General features: G+C 49.6%; 1 protein-coding gene across 2 annotated transcripts in view; it reads right to left on the minus strand.

Annotated features, from left to right (window-relative positions):
- Positions 1 to 21,149, minus strand: part of LOC139402499 (E3 ubiquitin-protein ligase HECW2-like) — a 45,245-nt gene that overhangs the window by 5,954 nt on the left and 18,142 nt on the right. The window contains exons 9-28 of one of the 2 annotated variants that reach the window (XM_071146476.1): positions 20,183 to 21,108; positions 19,684 to 20,005; positions 18,597 to 18,698; positions 17,003 to 17,153; positions 16,704 to 16,807; positions 16,156 to 16,280; positions 15,235 to 15,420; positions 14,542 to 14,697; positions 14,209 to 14,317; positions 14,018 to 14,114; positions 13,655 to 13,738; positions 12,307 to 12,416; positions 12,013 to 12,133; positions 10,967 to 11,080; positions 10,614 to 10,766; positions 6,055 to 6,153; positions 4,930 to 5,059; positions 4,660 to 4,806; positions 4,112 to 4,226; positions 3,108 to 3,193 (exon numbers count right to left, since the gene is read on the minus strand). In XM_071146476.1, coding sequence (XP_071002577.1) covers positions 3,108 to 3,193; positions 4,112 to 4,226; positions 4,660 to 4,806; positions 4,930 to 5,059; positions 6,055 to 6,153; positions 10,614 to 10,766; positions 10,967 to 11,080; positions 12,013 to 12,133; positions 12,307 to 12,416; positions 13,655 to 13,738; positions 14,018 to 14,114; positions 14,209 to 14,317; positions 14,542 to 14,697; positions 15,235 to 15,420; positions 16,156 to 16,280; positions 16,704 to 16,807; positions 17,003 to 17,153; positions 18,597 to 18,698; positions 19,684 to 20,005; positions 20,183 to 21,108 — 3,437 coding nt within the window. Of the gene's footprint in view, positions 1 to 3,107; positions 3,194 to 4,111; positions 4,227 to 4,659; positions 4,807 to 4,929; positions 5,060 to 6,054; positions 6,154 to 10,613; positions 10,767 to 10,966; positions 11,081 to 12,012; positions 12,134 to 12,306; positions 12,417 to 13,654; positions 13,739 to 14,017; positions 14,115 to 14,208; positions 14,318 to 14,541; positions 14,698 to 15,234; positions 15,421 to 16,155; positions 16,281 to 16,703; positions 16,808 to 17,002; positions 17,154 to 18,596; positions 18,699 to 19,683; positions 20,009 to 20,182; positions 21,109 to 21,149 lie in introns of both variants that reach the window. The other variant, XM_071146475.1, reaches the window with a different exon arrangement.

Below are 21,149 nucleotides of genomic sequence, written 5' to 3' on the forward strand. Positions count from 1 at the left end.
TGTGTATGTGTTTGTTTGTGTCACGTTCTGACCTCTATTTCCTTTGTTTTGTATTTATTTAGTATGGTCAGGGCGTGAGTTGGGTGGGCAGTCTATGTTTGTTTTTCTATGTTTTGGGGCAGTTCTATGTTTTCGGCCTAGTATGGTTCTCAATCAGAGGCAGGTGTCATTAGTTGTCTCTGATTGAGAATCATACTTAGGTAGCCTGGGTTTCACTGTTTGTTTGTGGGTGATTGTTCCTGTCACTGTGTTTGTTGTCACAGGATAGGCTGTATAGGTTTTCACGTTCCGTTTGTTGTTTTGTAGAGTTAAGTTATTTCATGTATCGTTCAGTTTCCATTAATTAAAGAACATGAGTAACCACCACGCTGCGCTTTGGTCCGCTTCTTCTCCTCCTATAGACGAACACCGTTACAGAATCACCCACCACAACAGGACCAAGCGGTGTGGTAATGGGCAACGGAGAAAGCAGCAGCAGGAGCAGCGCGAGGAGGTATGGACATGGGAGGACGTTATGGACAGCAATGGCATGGGTTATACTACTTGGGAGGAGATCGACAGGTGGGCGGCCGACCCAGGGAGAGTGCCGGAGCCCGCCTGGGATTCGATGGAGCAGTGCGCGGAAGGCTATCAGAGAATGGAGTTGGCGAAGCAGGCACGGCGGCGCGGAAGGAAGCCCGAGAGGCAGCCCCAAAAATTTCTTGGGGGGGGGCTAACAGGGAGTATGGCTACGCCAGGTAGGAGACCTGGGCAGACTCCCTGTGCTTACCGGGGGGCTAGAGAGACCGGACAGGCACCGTGTTATGCAGTGGTGCGCACGGTGTCTCCAGTGCGGGTGCATAGCCCGGTGCGGTATATTCCAGCTCCGCGTGTCGGCCGGGCTAGATTGAGCGTCGAGCCTAATGCCATGAAGCCGGCTCTACGCAGCTGGTCCCCAGTGCGTCTCCTTGGGCCGGCTTACATGGCACCAGCCTTGCGCTCGGTGTCTCCGGTTCGCCTGCATAGCCCAGTGCGGGCTATTCCACCACGCCGCACTGGCAGGGCGACCGTGAGCATTCAACCAGGTAAGGTTGGGCAGGCTCGGTGCTCAAGAGCTCCAGTGCGCCTGCACGGTCCGGTCTTTCCAGTACCACCTCCACACCCCAGCCCTCCGGTAGCAGCTCCCCGCACAAGGCTTCCTGTGCGTGTCCTCGGCCCAGTACCACCAGTGCCAGCACCACGCATCAGGCCTACAGTGCGCCTCGCCTGTCCAGCACTACCAGAGCCTTCCTCCTCTCCAGCGCTGCCGGAGTCTCCCGCCTGTTCGGCGCTAGGAGAGCTACTCAGCCCAGCGCCGCCAGCGCCGCCCGTCTGCCCAGCGCCATCTGAGCCGCCCGTCTGCCCAGCGCCGCCCGTCTGCCCAACGCCGCCAGCGCCGCCCGTCTGCCCAACGCCGCCAGCGCCGCCCGTCTGCCCAGCGCCGCCAGCGCCGCCCGTCTGCCCAGCGCCGCCAGCGCCGCCCGTCTGCCCAGCGCCGCCAGCGCCGCCTGTCTGCCCAGCGCCGCCAGTGCCGCCCGTCTGCCCAGCGCCGCCAGTGCCGCCCGTCTGCCTAGCGCCGCCAGTGCCGCCCGTCTGCCCAGCGCCGCCAGTGCCGCCCGTCTGCCAGGAGCCGCCAATGCCGCCCGTCTGCCAGGAGCCGCCAGTGCCGCCCGTCAGCCAGGAGCCGCCAGTGCCGCCCGTCAGCCAGGGGCCGCCAGTGCCGCCCGTCAGCCAGGGGCCGCCAGTGCCGCCCGTCAGCCAGGGGCCGCCAGTGCCGCCCGTCAGCCAGGGGCCGCCAGTGCCGCCCGTCAGCCAGGGGCCGCCAGTGCCGCCAGTCAGCCAGGGGCCGCCAGTGCCGCCAGTCAGCCAGGGGCCGCCAGTGCCGCCAGTCAGCCAGGGGCCGCCAGTGCCGCCAGTCAGCCAGGGGCCGCCAGTGCCGCCAGTCAGCCAGGGGCCGCCAGTGCCGCCAGTCAACCAGGGGCCGCCAGTGCCGCCAGTCAGCCAGGTGCCGCCAGTCAGCCAGGGGCCGCTAGAGCCCCTCCGCCCGGAGCAGCTGCCCCTCCGTCCCGAGCAGCTGCCCCTCTGTCCCGAGCTGCTGCCGCCCCTCTGTCCCGAGCTGCTGCCGCCCCTCTGTCCCGAGCTGCTGCCGCCCCTCTGTCCCGAGCTGCTGCCGCCCCTCTGTCCCGAGCTGCTGCCGCCCCTCGGTCCCGAGCTACTGCCGCCCCTCTGTCCCGAGCAGCTGCCGCCCCTCTGTCCCGAGCTGCTGCCGCCCCTCTGTCCCGAGCAGCTGCCGCCCCTCTGTCCCGAGCAGCTGCTTCACCTCTGTCCCGAGCTGCCCCTCTGTCCCAAGCAGCCCCTCTGTCCAGTGGGGTCATTGAGAGGGGTGGGCATGGGGAGTAAGCCACGGAGGCGGACAATACGGCGGACTAAGACAATGGCGAAGTGGGGTCCGCGTCCCGCGCCAGAGCCGCCACCGCGGACAGACGCCCACCCAGACCCTCCCCTATAGGTCAAGGTTTTGCGGCCGGAGTCCGCACCTTTGGGGGGGGGTACTGTCACGTTCTGACCTCTATTTCCTTTGTTTTGCATTTATTTAGTATGGTCAGGGCGTGAGTTGGGTGGGCAGTCTATGTTTGTTTTTCTATGTTTTGGGTCAGTTCTATGTTTTCGGCCTAGTATGGTTCTCAATCAGAGGCAGGTGTCATTAGTTGTCTCTGATTGAGAATCATACTTAGGTAGCCTGGGTTTCACTGTTTGTTTGTGGGTGATTGTTCCTGTCACTGTGTTTGTTGTCACAGGATAGGCTGTATAGGTTTTCACGTTCCGTTTGTTGTTTTGTAGAGTTAAGTTATTTCATGTATCGTTCAGTTTCCATTAATTAAAGAACATGAGTAACCACCACGCTGCGCTTTGGTCCGCTTCTTCTCCTCCTATAGACGAACACCGTTACAGTTTGTATGTGTGTGTGTGTTTGTTTGTATAAGTGTGTGTGTTTGTTTGTATGTGTTTGTGTCTTTGTTTGTACGTGTGTGTTTGTACGTGTGTGTGTTTGTTTCTCTGTGTGTGTGTGTGTGTGTGTGCACCCCCACCTGTAGCAGCCTGAGTCTCTGCTCGTTGTTGAACCTCTCCACCGCCGCCCAGAACCAACGGATCACTATGTGGTTGTCATGGTAACCTGAGGGAGGCAGGAAAACAGACAGACAGACAGACATGAGTCACTCAGCAGCCTGGCCTTTCTCTCTGGTAGGCCTAGTTACTTCAGCTGTTCAACCAGACAGCTAGCTAGGGTATACTGGTATACAGTATACTGGCCTTTCTCTCTGGTAGGCCTAGTTACTTCAGCTGTTCAACCAGACAGCTAGCTAGGGTATACTGGTATATACTGGCCTTTCTCTCTGGTAGGCCTAGTTACTTCAGCTGTTCAACTAGACAGCTAGCTAGGGTATACTGGTATATACTGGCCTTTCTCTCTGGTAGGCCTAGTTACTTCAGCTGTTCAACCAGTCAGCTAGCTAGCTAGGGTATACTGTTATATACACTTCTTTCTGTAACAGCTCTTCCTAATTGGAAAGACATGTAAAAAACATTTCCTACTACATCTGAATGGAACAATGGACTATCTTTCCTGCTCCCTGAGACCCAGACAGCAGCTCAAAATGACATTATGAAAGGTGCAATACACAAAGTTATTGTCTGTGTCTTAAATGGCACCCTATTCCCTATGTAGTGCACTACATTTGACAAGAGCTGTGCACTATATAGGGAATAGGGTGTCATTTGGGCTCCCGGTCTCCCCTCTCCCGCAGTCTCGCCCTCTCCCCCTTGTTCATACCACCTCTGTAATCTGTGTTGCTCTTCCAGTCTGCCCCCCCCCCCCCCCCTGTCTCTCCCCTCTCCCCCTGTCTCTCCCCGTCTCCCCCTGTTCATACCTCCTCTGTAATCTGTGTTGCTCCTCCAGTCTGCCCCCTGTCTCTCACCCTGTCCTTTCCACATCTCCCCCTGTCTCTCCCCTCTCCCCCTGTCTCTCCCCTCTCCCCCTGTCTCTCCCCTCTCCCCTGTCTCCCCCAGTCTCTTCCTCTCCCCCTGTTCATACCTCCTCTGTAATCTGTGTTGCTCCTCCAGTCCACCAGGTCTATCTCAGCGGTGCCAGCTATCACCAGCTCCAGCTCCCTGGCATCGAACACTGACACCAGCCTGGAATCCACCACCTGCATGACACAGCACAGGGCATCCAGGCTACAAACCACGACCACAACCTTTGTGGTCCTTTGTATCCCAGTTGGTAGAGGCTGATGTTTGTAACAGTGCTGGGTTAGAGTCCCAGCACCACCCATATGTAAACTGTATACACGCATGACTGTAAGTCGCTCTGGATAAAACAGTCTGTTAAATGGCATGTATTATTATTACAAACACAACTAAAACAAACTCCATCCCATTATACAGCCTTCCTATCACATCCTATCACACACAGCCTTCAGCTACATCTTGCCCAATTTGAATTCAGTTGTTGTTGATGTCTGTGAGCAGGAAGTTGCCCCAGTGTGTATGATGATACTGCTGAGTCTACATTTATCAGAATCTGTACAGGAGATGCTAGAGGGGATATTTTATTCAGAAAGTCCTTGTTCTAGATCGTACCTCATAGAAGCCCCGGACCAGACTCTCTGTCTGCTGAACCACTCCTCTCTCAATACGCCACTTCACCATGCGCTCAATGTACTCCTTCTTATTCTTCTCTGACACTGGGATGTTGGCCCCGCCCGGCTTCAGCTCTCTCTCTGTGATCTACACACACAGTACATACACGTGAGCCTTATAACTTACACACACACACGCACGCACGCACGCACACACGCACACACACACACACACACACACACACACACACACACACACACACACACACACCTGTCCGAACACCTCCTCATTGACAGTGAAGGTGAGGTCCAACATGTCCTCGATGTCGTTGTCCTTCATCCACTGGAGACTCTGATGGAACTCCTCATCCAGATACTCCAGATCACTCAGCTCACATAGGCTATAGAATAGTAGAGCAGAGTAGAATAGAGTAGAGTAGAATGGAGTGGAGTAGAGTGGAATAGAGTGGAATAGAGTGGAATATAATAGTAGAGCAGAGTAGAATAGAGTAGAGTAGAGAATAATAGAGTAGAGTAAAATAGAGTAGAGCAGATTAGAGTAGAATAGAGTAGAATGGAGTGGAGTAGAGTAGAGTAAAATAGAGTCGAGCAGAGTAGAGTAGAATATAGTATAATAGAGCATAGTAGAGTAGAGCAGAATAGAGCAGAGTAGAATAGAGTAGAGTAAAATAGAGTAGAGTAAAATAGAGTAGAGTAGAATAGAGTAGAGTAAAATAGAGTAGAGTAAAATAGAGTAGAGTAGAGTAGAGTAGAATAGAGTAGAGTAAAATAGAGTAGAGTAGAATAGAATAGAGTAGAATAGAGTAGAGTAGAATAGAGTAGTGTATAATGGAGTAGAATAGAGTAGAATAGAGTGGAGTAGAATAGAGTAGAGTAGAATATAGTATAATAGAGTAGAGTAAAATAGAGTAGAATAGAATATAGTATAATAGAGTAGAGCAGAGTAGAGTAGAGCAGAATAGAGTATAATAGAGTAGAGTAGAGTAGAGCAGAATAGAGTATAATAGAGTAGAGCAGAATAGAGTAGAGTAGAATAGAGTAGAGTAGTGTAGAGTAGAATGGATTTAGGCAGGAGGTCAGTGAACTCTACTAATCTACATAACCACATGTCTGGTACAGTCTTAAAATATCTAAAAAATACTCTCTAGTTATATAGTATAAAGCCCTATATTCAACACTGGACCTCAAAGCCTGTTCCACAGCTGTTTTCATTGTTCCCCTGTAATCAGGGACTGATTTAGACCTGAGACACCAGGTGTGTGCAATTAACGATCATGTAGAGCAGAAAACTAGCAGGCGCTGGACCCTGTAGGGTAAGAGTTGAATACCCCTGGTGTATTGCTAGAATTAGACAGTCCAGGTGGTGGAGACGTACATGCGCAGCAGGCCCTTATAGAAGGGTCGAGTGAAGAAGGCATCCAGTAGGTATTGGTGGATCAGAGCCAGGCCCAGGATACGCCCGCTGAAACGGAACCTGTACAGGGAAGGAGAGAGAGAGAAGATACTTAGATTACAAATGTTATTACCCAGGTCCCAGTATAGACAACAGATGGTATTACCCAGGTCCTAGTATACACAACATGGTATTACCCAGGTCCTAGTATAGACAACAGATGGTATTACCCAGGTCCTAGTATAGACAACAGGTGGTATTACCCAGGTCCTAGTATAGACAACAGATGGTATTACCCAGGTCCTAGTATAGACAACATGTTATTACCCAGGTACTAGTATAGACAACATGTTATTACCCAGGTCCTAGTATAGACAACAGATGGTATTACCCAGGTCCTAGTATAGACAACATGTTATTACCCAGGTCCGAGTATAGACAACAGATGGTATTACCCAGGTCCTAGTATAGACAACATGGTATTACCCAGGTACTAGTATAGACAACAGATGGTATTACCCAGGTCCTAGTATAGACAACATGTTATTACCCAGGTCCTAGTATAGACAACATGTTATTACCCAGGTCCTAGTATAGACAACAGGTGGTATTACCCAGGTCCTAGTATAGACAACATGTTATTACCCAGGTCCTAGTATAGACAACATGGTATTACCCAGGTTCTAGTATAGACAATAGATGGTATTACCCAGGTCCTAGTATAGACAACATGGTATTACCCAGGTTCTAGTATAGACAATAGATGGTATTACCCAGGTCCTAGTATAGACAACATGTTATTACCCAGGTCCTAGTATAGACAACATGGTATTACCCAGGTTCTAGTATAGACAATAGATGGTATTACCCAGGTCCTAGTATAGACAACATGGTATTACCCAGGTTCTAGTATAGACAATAGATGGTATTACCCAGGTTCTAGTATAGACAATAGATGGTATTACCCAGGTCCTAGTATAGACAATAGATGGTATTACCCAGGTCCTAGTATAGACAACAGATGGTATTACCCAGGTCCTAGTATAGACAACAGATGGTATTACCCAGGTCCTAGTATAGACAACAGATGGTATTACCCAGGTCCTAGTATAGACAACATGTTATTACCCAGGTCCTAGTATAGACAACAGATGGTATTACCCAGGTCCTAGTATAGACAACAGATGGTATTACCCAGGTCCTAGTATAGACAACAGATGGTATTACCCAGGTCCTAGTATAGACAACATGGTATTACCCAGGTCCTAGTATAGACAACATGTAATTACCCAGGTCCTAGTATAGACAACATGTTATTACCCAGGTCCTAGTATAGACAACATGTTATTACCCAGGTCCTAGTATAGACAACAGATGGTATTAACCAGGTCCTAGTATAGACAACAGATGGTATTACCCAGGTCCTAGTATAGACAACAGATGGTATTACCCAGGTCCTAGTATAGACAACATGGTATTACCCAGGTCCTAGTATAGACAACATGGTATTACCCAGGTCCTAGTATAGACAACATGTTATTACCCAGGTCCTAGTATAGACAACAGATGGTATTACCCAGGTTCTAGTATAGACAACATGTTATCACCCAGGTCCTAGTATAGACAACATGTTATTACCCAGGTCCTAGTATAGACAACAGATGGTATTACCCAGGTTCTTGTATAGACAACATGTTATCACCCAGGTCCTAGTATAGACAACATGTTATTACCCAGGTCCTAGTATAGACAACAGATGGTATTACCCAGGTCCCAGTATAAACAACATGTTATCACCCAGGTCCTAGTATAGACAACATGTTATTACCCAGGTCCTAGTATAGACAACAGATGGTATTACCCAGGTCCTAGTATAGACAACATGTTATTACCCAGGTCCGAGTATAGACAACAGATGGTATTACCCAGGTCCTAGTATAGACAACATGGTATTACCCAGGTACTAGTATAGACAACAGATGGTATTACCCAGGTCCTAGTATAGACAACATGTTATTACCCAGGTCCTAGTATAGACAACATGTTATTACCCAGGTCCTAGTATAGACAACAGGTGGTATTACCCAGGTCCTAGTATAGACAACATGTTATTACCCAGGTCCTAGTATAGACAACATGGTATTACCCAGGTTCTAGTATAGACAATAGATGGTATTACCCAGGTCCTAGTATAGACAACATGGTATTACCCAGGTTCTAGTATAGACAATAGATGGTATTACCCAGGTCCTAGTATAGACAACATGTTATTACCCAGGTCCTAGTATAGACAACATGGTATTACCCAGGTTCTAGTATAGACAATAGATGGTATTACCCAGGTCCTAGTATAGACAACATGGTATTACCCAGGTTCTAGTATAGACAATAGATGGTATTACCCAGGTTCTAGTATAGACAATAGATGGTATTACCCAGGTCCTAGTATAGACAATAGATGGTATTACCCAGGTCCTAGTATAGACAACAGATGGTATTACCCAGGTCCTAGTATAGACAACAGATGGTATTACCCAGGTCCTAGTATAGACAACAGATGGTATTACCCAGGTCCTAGTATAGACAACAGATGGTATTACCCAGGTCCTAGTATAGACAACAGATGGTATTACCCAGGTCCTAGTATAGACAATAGATGGTATTACCCAGGTCCTAGTATAGACAACAGATGGTATTACCCAGGTCCTAGTATAGACAACATGTTATTACCCAGGTCCTAGTATAGACAACAGATGGTATTACCCAGGTCCTAGTATAGACAACAGATGGTATTACCCAGGTCCTAGTATAGACAACATGGTATTACCCAGGTCCTAGTATAGACAACATGTTATTACCCAGGTCCTAGTATAGACAACATGTTATTACCCAGGTCCTAGTATAGACAACATGTTATTACCCAGGTCCTAGTATAGACAACAGATGGTATTACCCAGGTCCTAGTATAGACAACAGATGGTATTACCCAGGTCCTAGTATAGACAACAGATGGTATTACCCAGGTCCTAGTATAGACAACATGGTATTACCCAGGTCCTAGTATAGACAACATGGTATTACCCAGGTCCTAGTATAGACAACATGTTATTACCCAGGTCCTAGTATAGACAACAGATGGTATTACCCAGGTTCTAGTATAGACAACATGTTATCACCCAGGTCCTAGTATAGACAACATGTTATTACCCAGGTCCTAGTATAGACAACAGATGGTATTACCCAGGTCCCAGTATAGACAACATGTTATCACCCAGGTCCTAGTATAGACAACATGTTATCACCCAGGTTCTAGTATAGACAACAGATGGTATTGAAAATAGATTACATTTTTTCAATTACTGAATAGGAATTTCAGTTTGCTTCCAGAATTGACTGACTTCAATTTGAATTGACCCCAACCCTGCTTATCAGCCAACAGACACAGATCACTCTGACCCCAACCCTGCTTATCAGCCAACAGACCACAGACCACTCCGACCCCAACCCTGCTTATCAGCCAACAGACACAGATCACTCTGACCCCAACCCTGCTTATCAGCCAACAGACCACAGACCACTCCGACCACAACCCTGCTTATCAGCCAACAGACACAGATCACTCTGACCCCAACCCTGCTTATCAGCCAACAGACCACAGACCACTCCGACCCCAACCCTGCTTATCAGCCAACAGACCACAGACCCCTCCGACCCCAACCCTGCTTATCAGCCAACAGACGACAGACCATTCTGACCCCAACCCTGCTTATCAGCCAACAGACCACTCCGACCCCAACCCTGCTTATCAGCCAACAGACCACTCCGACCCCAACCCTGCTTATCAGCCAACAGACGACAGACCATTCTGACCCCAACCCTGCTTATCAGCCAACAGACCACTCCGACCCCAACCCTGCTTATCAGCCAACAGACCACAGGCCACTCCGACCCCAACCCTGCTTATCAGCCAACAGACCACAGACCATTCCGACCGCAACCCTGCTCATCAGCCAACAGACCACAGACCACTCCGACCCCAACCCTGCTTATCAGCCAACAGACCACAGACCCCTCCGACCCCAACCCTGCTTATCAGCCAACAGACCACAGACCACTCCGACCCCAACCCTGCTTATCAGCCAACAGACCACAGACCCCTCCGACCCCAACCCTGCTTATCAGCCAACAGACGACAGACCATTCTGACCCCAACCCTGCTCATTAGCCAACAGACCACAGACCATTCCGACCCCAACCCTGCTTATCAGCCAACAGACCACAGACCACTCCGACCCCAACCCTGCTTATCAGCCAACAGACCACAGGCCACTCCGACCCCAACCCTGCTCATCAGCCAACAGACCACAGACCATTCCGACCGCAACCCTGCTTATCAGCCAACAGACCACAGACCACTCCGACCGCAACCCTGCTTATCAGCCAACAGACCACAGACCCCTCCGACCCCAAACCCTGCTTATCAGCCAACAGACCACAGACCACTCCGACCCCAAACCCCTCCCCGTCTTCAGTTCACTCACCACTCGTGATGGTTGTCTACGAAGGCAGACATGGGGCTGATCTGAACGGTGTAGGTGTCGTTGGCGGAGTACTCAAACAGGCCGTAGTACGGGTTGAACAGCTCTCTGGACACCAGGAAGAAAAACTCTCTGGACGGGCCGCTGTAGTCCAACCTGCAACACATACAGGAAGATACATTATCACACAGGAACGCAAAGGAACGACGTAGATAGAAATATAACATCATAGAGCAGACAAAGTGGATTTCTAACTGAAATATTCCTCAAATGTTTCATTCTATTGAACCCAGGATCATCCCCCCCCCCCCCCCGGCTTCTGGAAGAGTAGAGGACAGGCAGTCTGTCTGACTCACCCCTCCTCTCCCAGGAAGCTGACATAGAGCTTGCTCCTCTGCAGGTCTTTCCGGGAGTAACACATGACCTGGTTGAAGGCATCCTCCAGGAGATGATCTCTACGGATGATCAACCTGGGGGTTGGGGGAGGAAGAGACACACACAGGGGGGAACTGGTAAGGGCAGGAGGGCGTGGATGGAGGGTATGTGGGTGGACCACAGAACTAGAATGAGATTCTATTTCTTTCTAGCACCAAAGCATTTAGCTAGATCAATAACGCATTCATTCTTTCATATTACAGTATTCATGCATGAATATGAATCTATATTACAGTATTCCTCCATGAATATGAATCTATATTACAGTATTCATCCATGAATACAAATCTATATTACAGTATTCACACATGAATATGAATCTATATTACAGTATTCACACGTGAATATGAATCTATATTACAGTATTCACACATGATAATGAATCTATATTACAGTATTCACACATGAATATGAATCTATATTACAGTATTCACACATGAATATGAATCTATATTACAGTATTCACACATGAATATGAATCTATATTACAGTATTCACACATGAATATGAATCTATATTACAGTATTCACACATGAATATGAATCTATATTACAGTATTCACACATGAATATGAATCTATATTACAGTATTCACACATGAATATGAATCTATATTACAGTATTCACACATGAATATGAATCTATATTACAGTATTCACACATGAATATGAATCTATATTACAGTATTCCTCCATGAATATTAAAACATGTTACAGTATTATATTGATGACAAACACCCTCCCCACTACATACTTTAACTTCCCTGGGCCCTGGCCGTAGCCCTTGGTCTACATACTTTAACTTCCCTGGGCCCTGGCCGTAGCCCTTGGTCTACATACTTTAACTTCCCTGGGCCCTGGCCGTAGCCCTTGGTCTACATACTTTAACTTCCCTGGGCCCTGGCCGTAGCCCTTGGTCTACATACTTTAACTTCCCTGGGCCCTGGCCGTAGCCCTTGGTCTACATACTTTAACTTCCCTGGGCCCTGGCCGTAGCCCTTGGTCTCCAGTTTGCGGTAGAAGTTTCGCAGTTTGGCTTCAAAGTCTCGCTTGTAGGGGGCAGGGGCACGGGCATTAGCTCGCTGTGTTCCTGGAGGAATACAATTTGAGAGAGAACGAGGGATGAGTGTGTGCTCCCTGTGTGTGTGTGTGTGTGTGTGTGTGTGTGTGTGTGTGTGTGTGTGTGTGTGTGTGTGAGAAAAAGAGAGAGAAATAGAGAAAGACAGAATGGTAACAGAGAGAGGTGTAGAGAAGCCTTCTCACCAGGTGAGTTCTGTGGGGAGGACACGGGGGAGCTTCGTGGGGACTGGCAGTAGCTGGGGTGCAGTAAGGCGTGAGGCGGAACATATGACATCACTTCCTCCTCAAACAGGCTGCCAGAGAGAACCAAGAGAGAGGAGACAACGTCACTGAGAGCTACAGAGACCCAAAGTAACAAAACTGGGTTTGAACTAAAGCCTAGGTATTGGCTCGGGGAGCTAACACAAGTCGTCAGGTCTCAAGCACAAAGCTTCTCATACACTGATAGTCGTGAGAGGCAGGTACAGATGTAGGATCTTCATTTGATCACCCTGTTGCAGGAGAAATTTCCTGCAAATGTAAAACGTGTTGTGTGTTTGAGGCTTCTGAAGTTTGTAATTTCCACTTAGAAATGTCACATTCCCCTGGACACATTTCCATGAATTATTATCCATTATCTCCATTCATTATTATCCATTATCTCCTGTTGCTGCAGGATTATTTTCCTTCTGTAGCAAACTGGCTGAAATTAAGGTCCTACATCTGAATAAGGCAGGTATGAGGCAGGTACAGGTAAGAGGCAGGTACAGGTAAGAGGCAGGTACAGGTAAGAGGCAGGTACAGGTAAGAGGCAGGTACAGGTATGAGGCAGGTACAGGTATGAGGCAGGTACAGGTATGAGGCAGGTACAGGTATGAGGTAGGTACAGGTATGAGGTAGGTACAGGTATGAGGCAGGTACAGGTATGAGGCAGGTACAGGTAAGAGGCAGGTACAGGTATGAGGCAGGTACAGGTATGAGGCAGGTACAGGTAAGAGGCAGGTACAGGTATGAGGCAGGTACAGGTATGAGGCAGGTACAGGTATGAGGCAGGTACAGGTATGAGGTAGGTACAGGTATGAGGTAGGTACAGGTATGAGACAGGTACAGGTATGAGACAGGTATAGGTATGAGACAGGTACAGGTATGAGACAGGTACAGGTATGAGGCAGGTACAGGTATGAGGCAGGTACAGGTATGAGGTAGGTACAGGTATGAGGTAGGTACAGGTATGAGGCAGGTACAGGTATGAGGCAGGTACAGGTATGAGGCAGGTATGAGGCAGGTACAGGTATGAGACAGGTATGAGGCAGGTACAGGTATGAGGCAGGTATGAGCAGGTATGAGGCAGGTACAGGTATGAGGCAGGTAGGAGGCAGGTACAGGTATGAGGCAGGTATGAGGCAGGTACAGGTATGAGGCAGGTATGAGGCAGGTACAGGTATGAGACAGGTATGAGGCAGGTACAGGTATGAGCCAGGTATGAGCAGGTATGAGGCAGATATGAGGCAGGTACAGGTATGAGGCAGGTACAGGTATGACAGTAGCTCACCTGAGGAGGATGACCAGGTCTGCATCACCAGACAGCCTGGCCAGACCAGAGGCCCCTTCATTACGGATCAACTGCACCTTCTCCCTGTGGTGGAGAACAACAGAATGATCCTTAACCACTCCTTGGAGGTATAGTGAGTGAGTTGTGTAGTGAATTTAGTAGTGAGGGTTTGAGGGACTGTTCTGAGTGAAGTGAGTAGGAGGAAGGAGGGAGGGGGAGGGGGGAGGGGGAGAGGGGTAGGAAGGAGGTAGGGGGAGGAAGGAGGGAGGGGGAGGTAGGAGGGAGGGAGGGAGGGGGAGAAAGGAGGGAGGGGGGGGGGGGGGGTAGGAGGGAGGGAGGGAGGGGGAGGAAGAGGCTGCTGACCTGAGCCAGTGGTTCCTGATAAACTCTGTCTGTCTCTCCTGCAGGATCTCAAAGATATTGGGTTGTCGTAGAAACGCCACAATCTTGTCGTTGTAAGCTGAAGAGAAGGAGTCGAAGACAGAATGAGCTTTGTGTGTTTGTGTGTGTGTGTGTGTGTGTGTGTGTGTGTGTGTGTGTGTGTGTCCACTCACCCACTGGCACTACATCTTGGTACTGGGTGCGGCTGACCGGGGTGAAGGAGCTGGATGGGCGGGGCATTACAGGGGGTCCTCCTCCAGAATGACGAGAGTGGTCACCCACCTGGAGCACAGAGAGGTGGTTGAGTTGACTGACGAGTGTGTGTGTGTGGCTCACCATGTCTTGTGTGTGTGTGTTTCTAACCATGATGTGTGTGTGTGTGTATGTGTGTCTCACAATCATTTGTGTGTGTTTGTGTGTGTGTGTCTCACCATGATGTGTGTGTGTGTGTGTGTCACCATGATGTACGTGTGTGTGTGTCTCACCATGATGTGTGTGTGTCTCACCATGTGTTGTGGGCTGACCTCGCCAGCGCTGTGGCTGCGTTGTCTGGTCAGGTGCTGGCGGTGGGCCAGGAGGCTGCTGGGACGTGTGCTGCTCTGAAGAGGGAGCCGAGGGTCGATAAACGTAGTGGCCCGGCAGTTGTGGTCCACAAAGAAAGGCTGTAGAGACAGACAGAATGAGAAGTGGAGAGGTTAGGGTCATTGGTAAACAGAGAGAGACACAGAGAGAGAGAGAGAGAGAGAGAGAGAGACAGAGAGAGAAAGAGCCAGAGAGAGGGACAGCGAGAGAGAGAGAGAGAGAGAGAGAGAGAGAGAGAGAGAGAGAGAGAATAGTAGAGAGAGACAGAAAGAGAGACAGAGATAGAGAGAGAAACAAAGAGAGAGAAGAGTAGAGAGAGAGACAGAGAGAGACACAGAGAGAGAAAGAGCCAGAGAGAGGGACAGCGAGAGAGAGAGAGAGAGAGAGAGAGAGAGAGAGAGAGAGAGAATAGTAGAGAGAGACAGAAAGAGAGACAGAGACAGAGAGAGAAACAAAGAGAGAGAAGAGTAGAGAGAGAGACAGAGAGAGAGGTACAGAGAGAGTTAGAGAAAAGAAAAGAGCTCCCTCTATACCTGTGTGTGTGTGTGTGTGTGTGTGTGTGTGTCTCTGTCTGTCTGTCTGTCTGTCTGTCTGTCTGTCTGTCTGTCTGTCTGTACCTTGCCAGTGTGGTCGTGCTTCAGCTCCCAGCCACGGGGCAGCTCCAGCTGTTTGTTGGAGAACATGTTGAGGAAAACCACCAGGTCTCTGTTGTGCTGGTAGCGCTCATAGTGATGCGTGTCCCGACGCACCTTACTGATCATGTGTTTCAGGCAGGTGTTACCTGTAAACATGCGGTAGGCACTCTGGGGAGAGAACAAGAGAAGAGGAGAAGAGAGTGGAAGAGAACAGGGAGAAGAAGGTGCGAGAGCAGAGGAGAGAAGGGGAGAGGAGATGGGAGGAGGGGGGAGAGAAGAGGATAGGAGGGTGGGAGAGAAGAGGAGAGAAGGTGGGAGGAGGGTGGGAGTGGAGAGAAGAGGGGAGGAGAGGAGGGTGAGAGAGGAGTGGAGAAGGGAGGAGTGGAGAGGAAGAGGAGAGAAGAGGAGAGAAAAGGAGAGGACGTGGAGGAGAATGGAGGGAGGACGGTGGGAGAGTTGAGAAGAGTAGAGGAGAGGAAGAGGAAGAGGAAGAGGAGAGAAGAGGAGAGGACGTGGAGGAGAAGGGAGGGAGGACGGTGGGAGAGTTGAGAAGAGTAGAGTAGAGGAGAGGAAGAGGAAGAGGAGAGAAGAGGAGAGGACGTGGAGGAGAAGGGAGGGAGGACGGTGGGAGAGTTGAGAAGAGTAGAGGAGAGGAAGAGGTGAGAGAAGGGTAGTACTGTAAAAGTGATGAATGACTGATGTGACAGTGTGAGGTAAATATAGCTACAGTACTGTAATAGTAGAAATATAGGTCATAGAAATGAACTGATCAAGCAGTAAGGGGGGATCTAGGTGTGTGTGTGTGTGTGTGTGTGTGTGTGTGTGTGTGTGTGTGTGTGTGTGTGTGTGTGTGTGTGTGTGTGTGTGTGTGTGTGTGTGTGTGTGTGTGTGTGTGAAACATACAGGGTTGGAATGCAGCAAGGTGAAGAAGTCAGGGCTGGTCAAGAACTTAGCGCTGGGAGATTGGAGGAGCAGACTGAGACGAGACCGAGAGCTATCTGGAGTCACCACACCATCACGACGATACTCTGACAACACACACACACACACACACACACACACACACACAGACACAGACAGACACACACACAGACACACACAAAGACACACACACACACACACACACACACACACACACACACACACACACAGACACACACAGACACACACAGACACACAGACACACACACACACAAACAGACACACACACAGACACACACACAGACACACACACAGACACACACACACAGACACACACAGACACAGACACACACAGACCCACAACAAGTTAACAACCAAACAATTTAATTTGAAAAGCTTTAACATGAGCTGGGTTCAGTTTTAGTAGAAACCATCCTAAACAAGCAGAATACTGGCTAGTGAAAGTCTAGAGGCCTATTGTCAAGCTTTAGTTAACTACAGCGACCAGAATGCACTGCAAGCCTGGCTACCTGGGATAGTGTGGTGGTCAGTGTCGTCGGTGGGCACCTCGGGCGGAGCTGTCAGCTCCTCTGCTGTTCTCTCATTGGTCATCGTCCTGCGTATACTCTGATACCTGAAGACAAAAGCAATGGCACTAAACTGCAACACAAACTCTATAGAAGAGAGTGGTGTGTGTGTGTGTGTGTTCTGCATGTGTGTGTGTGAGTGTTCTGCATGTGTGTGTGTGTGTTCTGCATGTGTGTGTGTGAGTGTGTGTGTGTGTGTGTGTGTGTCTAGATACATGATATGTGTGTGTACTGGTTGTAACCTGCGGTTGAGCTGTTCCATCTGCTGTATGCTGTTGGACCTCTGGAGGAGCTGCGGTGCTGGAGGCGCGGTGGGTCTCTGCCAGGTGGTGGTGCGGTTCACATGGTCCACATAGAACACACGACTGTGACTGTCTATACGGGCCTCCCAGTCTGAAACACATAGAACACACGACTGTGACTGTCTATACGGGCCTCCCAGTCTGAAACAAACAGAACACACGACTGTGACTGTCTATACGGGCCTCCCAGTCTGAAACAAACAGAACACACGACTGTGACTGTCTATACGGGCCTCTGAGTCTGAAACAAACAGAACACACGACTGTGACTGTCTATACGGGCCTCCCAGTCTGAAACACATAGAACACACGACTGTGACTGTCTATACGGGCCTCCCAGTCTGAAACACATAGAACACACGACTGTGACTGTCTATACGGGCCTCCCAGTCTGAAACACATAGAACACACGACTGTGACTGTCTATACGGGCCTCCCAGTCTGAAACACATAGAACACACGGCTGTGACTGTCTATACGGGCCTCCCAGTCTGAAACACATAGAACACACGACTGTGACTGTCTATACGGGCCTCCCAGTCTGAAACACATAGAACACACGACTGTAACTGTCTATACGGGCCTCCCAGTCTGAAACACATAGAACACACGACTGTGACTGTCTATACGGGCCTCCCAGTCTGAAACACATAGAACACACGACTGTGACTGTCTATACGGGCCTCCCAGTCTGAAACACATAGAACACACGACTGTGACTGTCTATACGGGCCTCCCAGTCTGAAACACATAGAACACACGACTGTGACTGTCTATACGGGCCTCCCAGTCTGAAACACATAGAACACACGACTGTGACTGTCTATACGGGCCTCCCAGTCTGAAACACACACACACACACACACACACACACACACACACACACACACACACACACATAGAACACACGACTGTGACTGTCTATACGGGCCTCCCAGTCAGCAAGGCAAATATATCATATACACTGAGTATACAAAACATTAAGAACACCTGCTCTTTCCATGACTTGTGACTTCCATGACTTCCATGGATTGTGTTTGTGTCAATCAGAGGGCGAATGAGCAAGACAAAATATTTAAGTGACTATAAACAGGGTGTGGTAGTAGGTGCCAGTCGCATTGGTTTGAATGTGTCAAGAACGCTGCTGGGTTTTTCACGCTCAACAGATTCCCACGTGTATCAAAAATGGTCCCCCACCCAAAGGACATCCAGACAACTTGATACAACTGTGGGAAGCATTGGAGTCTACATGGGCCAGCATCTCTGTGGAACGCTTTCCACACCTTGTAGAGTCCAGGCCCCGACACAGTGAGGCTGTTCTGAGGGGAAAAGGGGTTGCAACTCAAACATCATGAAGGTGTTCCTAATGTTTTGTACACTCAGTGTATATGACACACACTGAAATAAGTCAACCACTAATTATAATATTATTACTAATTGTATAAATTCTACCATGTCAGATTATGAGTCGGTCAACTGACATGATCAGGATTTTAATCTTTCTCTTTCTCCCTGAGAAACACACACTACTCACTGGGAGGAAGTGGCTCATCTACTCTCTGGTAGCGACCCATGTCGTGACGGACAGAGGGCAGGGAGCGGACGGACTGGTGACCGTTGACTTGACCTGTGGCCCCTGAAGAAGATGAGGAGAGAGGAACACATTAAAAACACACTGTGGCCCCTGGACAAGATGAGAAGAGAGGAACACATTAAAACACACTGTGGCCCCTGGACAAGATGAGAAGAGAGGAACACATTTAAACACACTGTGGCCCCTGAACAGAATAGAGATTAAACACACGAGTGCACACGCACACTCAAACACACATTAAAACCTCACTGTGTCATGAACACCAGAGGGAAAGACCGACATAATCTGACAACAATCAACGTTAATAAACGTCAAGTGAATAATACTGTTATTTTCCCCATTTCTTAATCCTTTTGTTCTTGTTCTTTCTTTTTAGAGGATTTAAGGAGCTTTTCATGTTTCTTTCCTCGTCCTGAACCGGGTCAATCCCTCAGTGGTACTGTACTGTATGACCATGGAGCAGAAACATCACTCTGGACAAAATATCACAGAAGATAATATTGTAGATGCACATCAACCTCTATGGGAAGGACCATGAACAAAGTGTCCACCTGAACATTCCAAAATGCCTCTGAAGACCTAACACAAACCGGTGGCTGGTCAACTATGTTAGCTAGCGCCGTCGTTGACTTTAAAACAGATGTTTTTGAGCTTGGGTCATGGGAGCCAAAGACAGACCTAACCGGGTAGGGTCAACTCACTGTCACAGCTTGCTGTGAAATAGACACAAATGACTTCTTTAAAATTTGTGACAGGCACACGGAAAAGTCACACACTTTTCACAACGCAGTTTGTGTGTCTTACACACAATGTGTGTACATTATGTTATACCCCCCCACCCATCCTCCCCAACCAACCTCCCTGCTATCGTTTCTGGCTTAAGTAATTGACTGTTTTTATCTGGGATTGAAATGCACTGTATACAAAACCGTGTCCTACACACATTTGTGTACTTTTACTTTGTGCCTGTCACGAATTTCCAATAAGCAATGTGTGTGATACTGGGTTGCTGTGTCCTGTCTCTCACCTCCTGCCTCGCTGCCCTCCTCAGAGACACTCTGAGAAGAGTCGATTGGCCCGCTCGCCTCAGAAGACCGCGCCCCCTCCTCCTGAGACACGCCTCCAGACGCCTGCATGGACCTCCTCTGCCAGATCTCCCCACCCTCTTCTTCCTCATTGGCTGCTGCGCTGGCGGTCCTTGTTCCTGTGACATCAGAGCCAGAGGCCCCGCCCCCCTGGTCGGCAACGCTACTGGTCGTCGGGGAGGTTGCAATGGCACTTGCTCCTTCACTGGATGACTCCGCCCCTTCCTCCTCAGCCTTGGGCGCCATTTCCTCTTCCTTCCGTCCCTTCTGAAAATAGAGCAGAGTATTCTTTATTGTTAAACTTTGGCATTTATCCTTCATCACTAAGATATGAACACATTTAGATGAACCTAAAGTTGAAATGTACAGTAAAATACATGTGGTGGAGCGTTCTGTTAGGAGGTGGGCCTGCCCAGACCCTGGTCTGACAGCACCACTCACCTGAGTAGTGGATGTCTTCAGAACAGCAGGCAGTGAGTTCCTGAGGGGCTCCTGGGCTGCTGTGGCCCCTGAGATCGTTGGTTGCTGGCTGGCCTCAGTCCTGGCTGCCACAGCGTCCTCTGACACCCCCTGCACTGCAGTATTCGTCTCAGGTATTGGAGATAGAGGAGCCCCAGCTCCAGCCCCAGGACCAACCACAGATCCAGGTCTGGCCTCAGCTCCAACCCCAGGTCTGGCTACAGTTAGAGTGCCAACCACAGATCCAGGTCTGGCTACAGTTAGAGAGCCAACCACAGCCATGGATCCAGCTCCAGTCCTCGCTTCAACTGCAACTCCAACCCCAGCCATGGATCCATCCCCAGATCCAGCCCCATCTCCAGCTCCATCCCCAGATCCAGCCCCATCTCCAGCTCCATCCCCATCCCCATCTCCATCCCCAGATCCAGACCCATCTCCAGCTCCATCCCTAGATCCAGCCCCATCTCCAGCTCCATCCCTAGATCCAGCCCCATCTCCAGCTCCATCCCCAGATCCAGCTCCATCTCCATCTCCAGCTCCATCCCCAGCTTTTGTCCCCTGTGCTCCCTCAACCTCTCCCCTGTTTGCCTCTGTCCCCTCTTTCTCTTGTTTCCCCAGGTCCTGAGAGGCAGCTCCCTTCCCAACCCCAGCCTGAACACCATTGGCCAGTGGCAGCAAGGGCTTCCTGTCATGGGGTGGATGGTCCCTGGACGGCCCTGCCTCCTCGTCTTCATCAGAGTCTATATGCAGCATGGCGCTGAGTCGTGTGTTCGTCGGGAAACTGGACCTCAGCTTGGGTGACGTCGCGCCCAGGGGCCGCTCTCCCGGGCCCTTAGGAGCTTCGATGGCATCCAAGTAGTCGTTGAGGGACACCTGTCGATGGGTGTGGCCGCCCGGGATTGCCAATCCTAGTTAGATTAGATTAGATACTTTTATTGTCTCTTGTTCA

The sequence above is a fragment of the Oncorhynchus clarkii genome, unplaced genomic scaffold (genome assembly GCF_045791955.1).
Source record: "Oncorhynchus clarkii lewisi isolate Uvic-CL-2024 unplaced genomic scaffold, UVic_Ocla_1.0 unplaced_contig_8895_pilon_pilon, whole genome shotgun sequence".
Classification (NCBI taxonomy): Eukaryota; Metazoa; Chordata; class Actinopteri; order Salmoniformes; family Salmonidae; genus Oncorhynchus; species Oncorhynchus clarkii.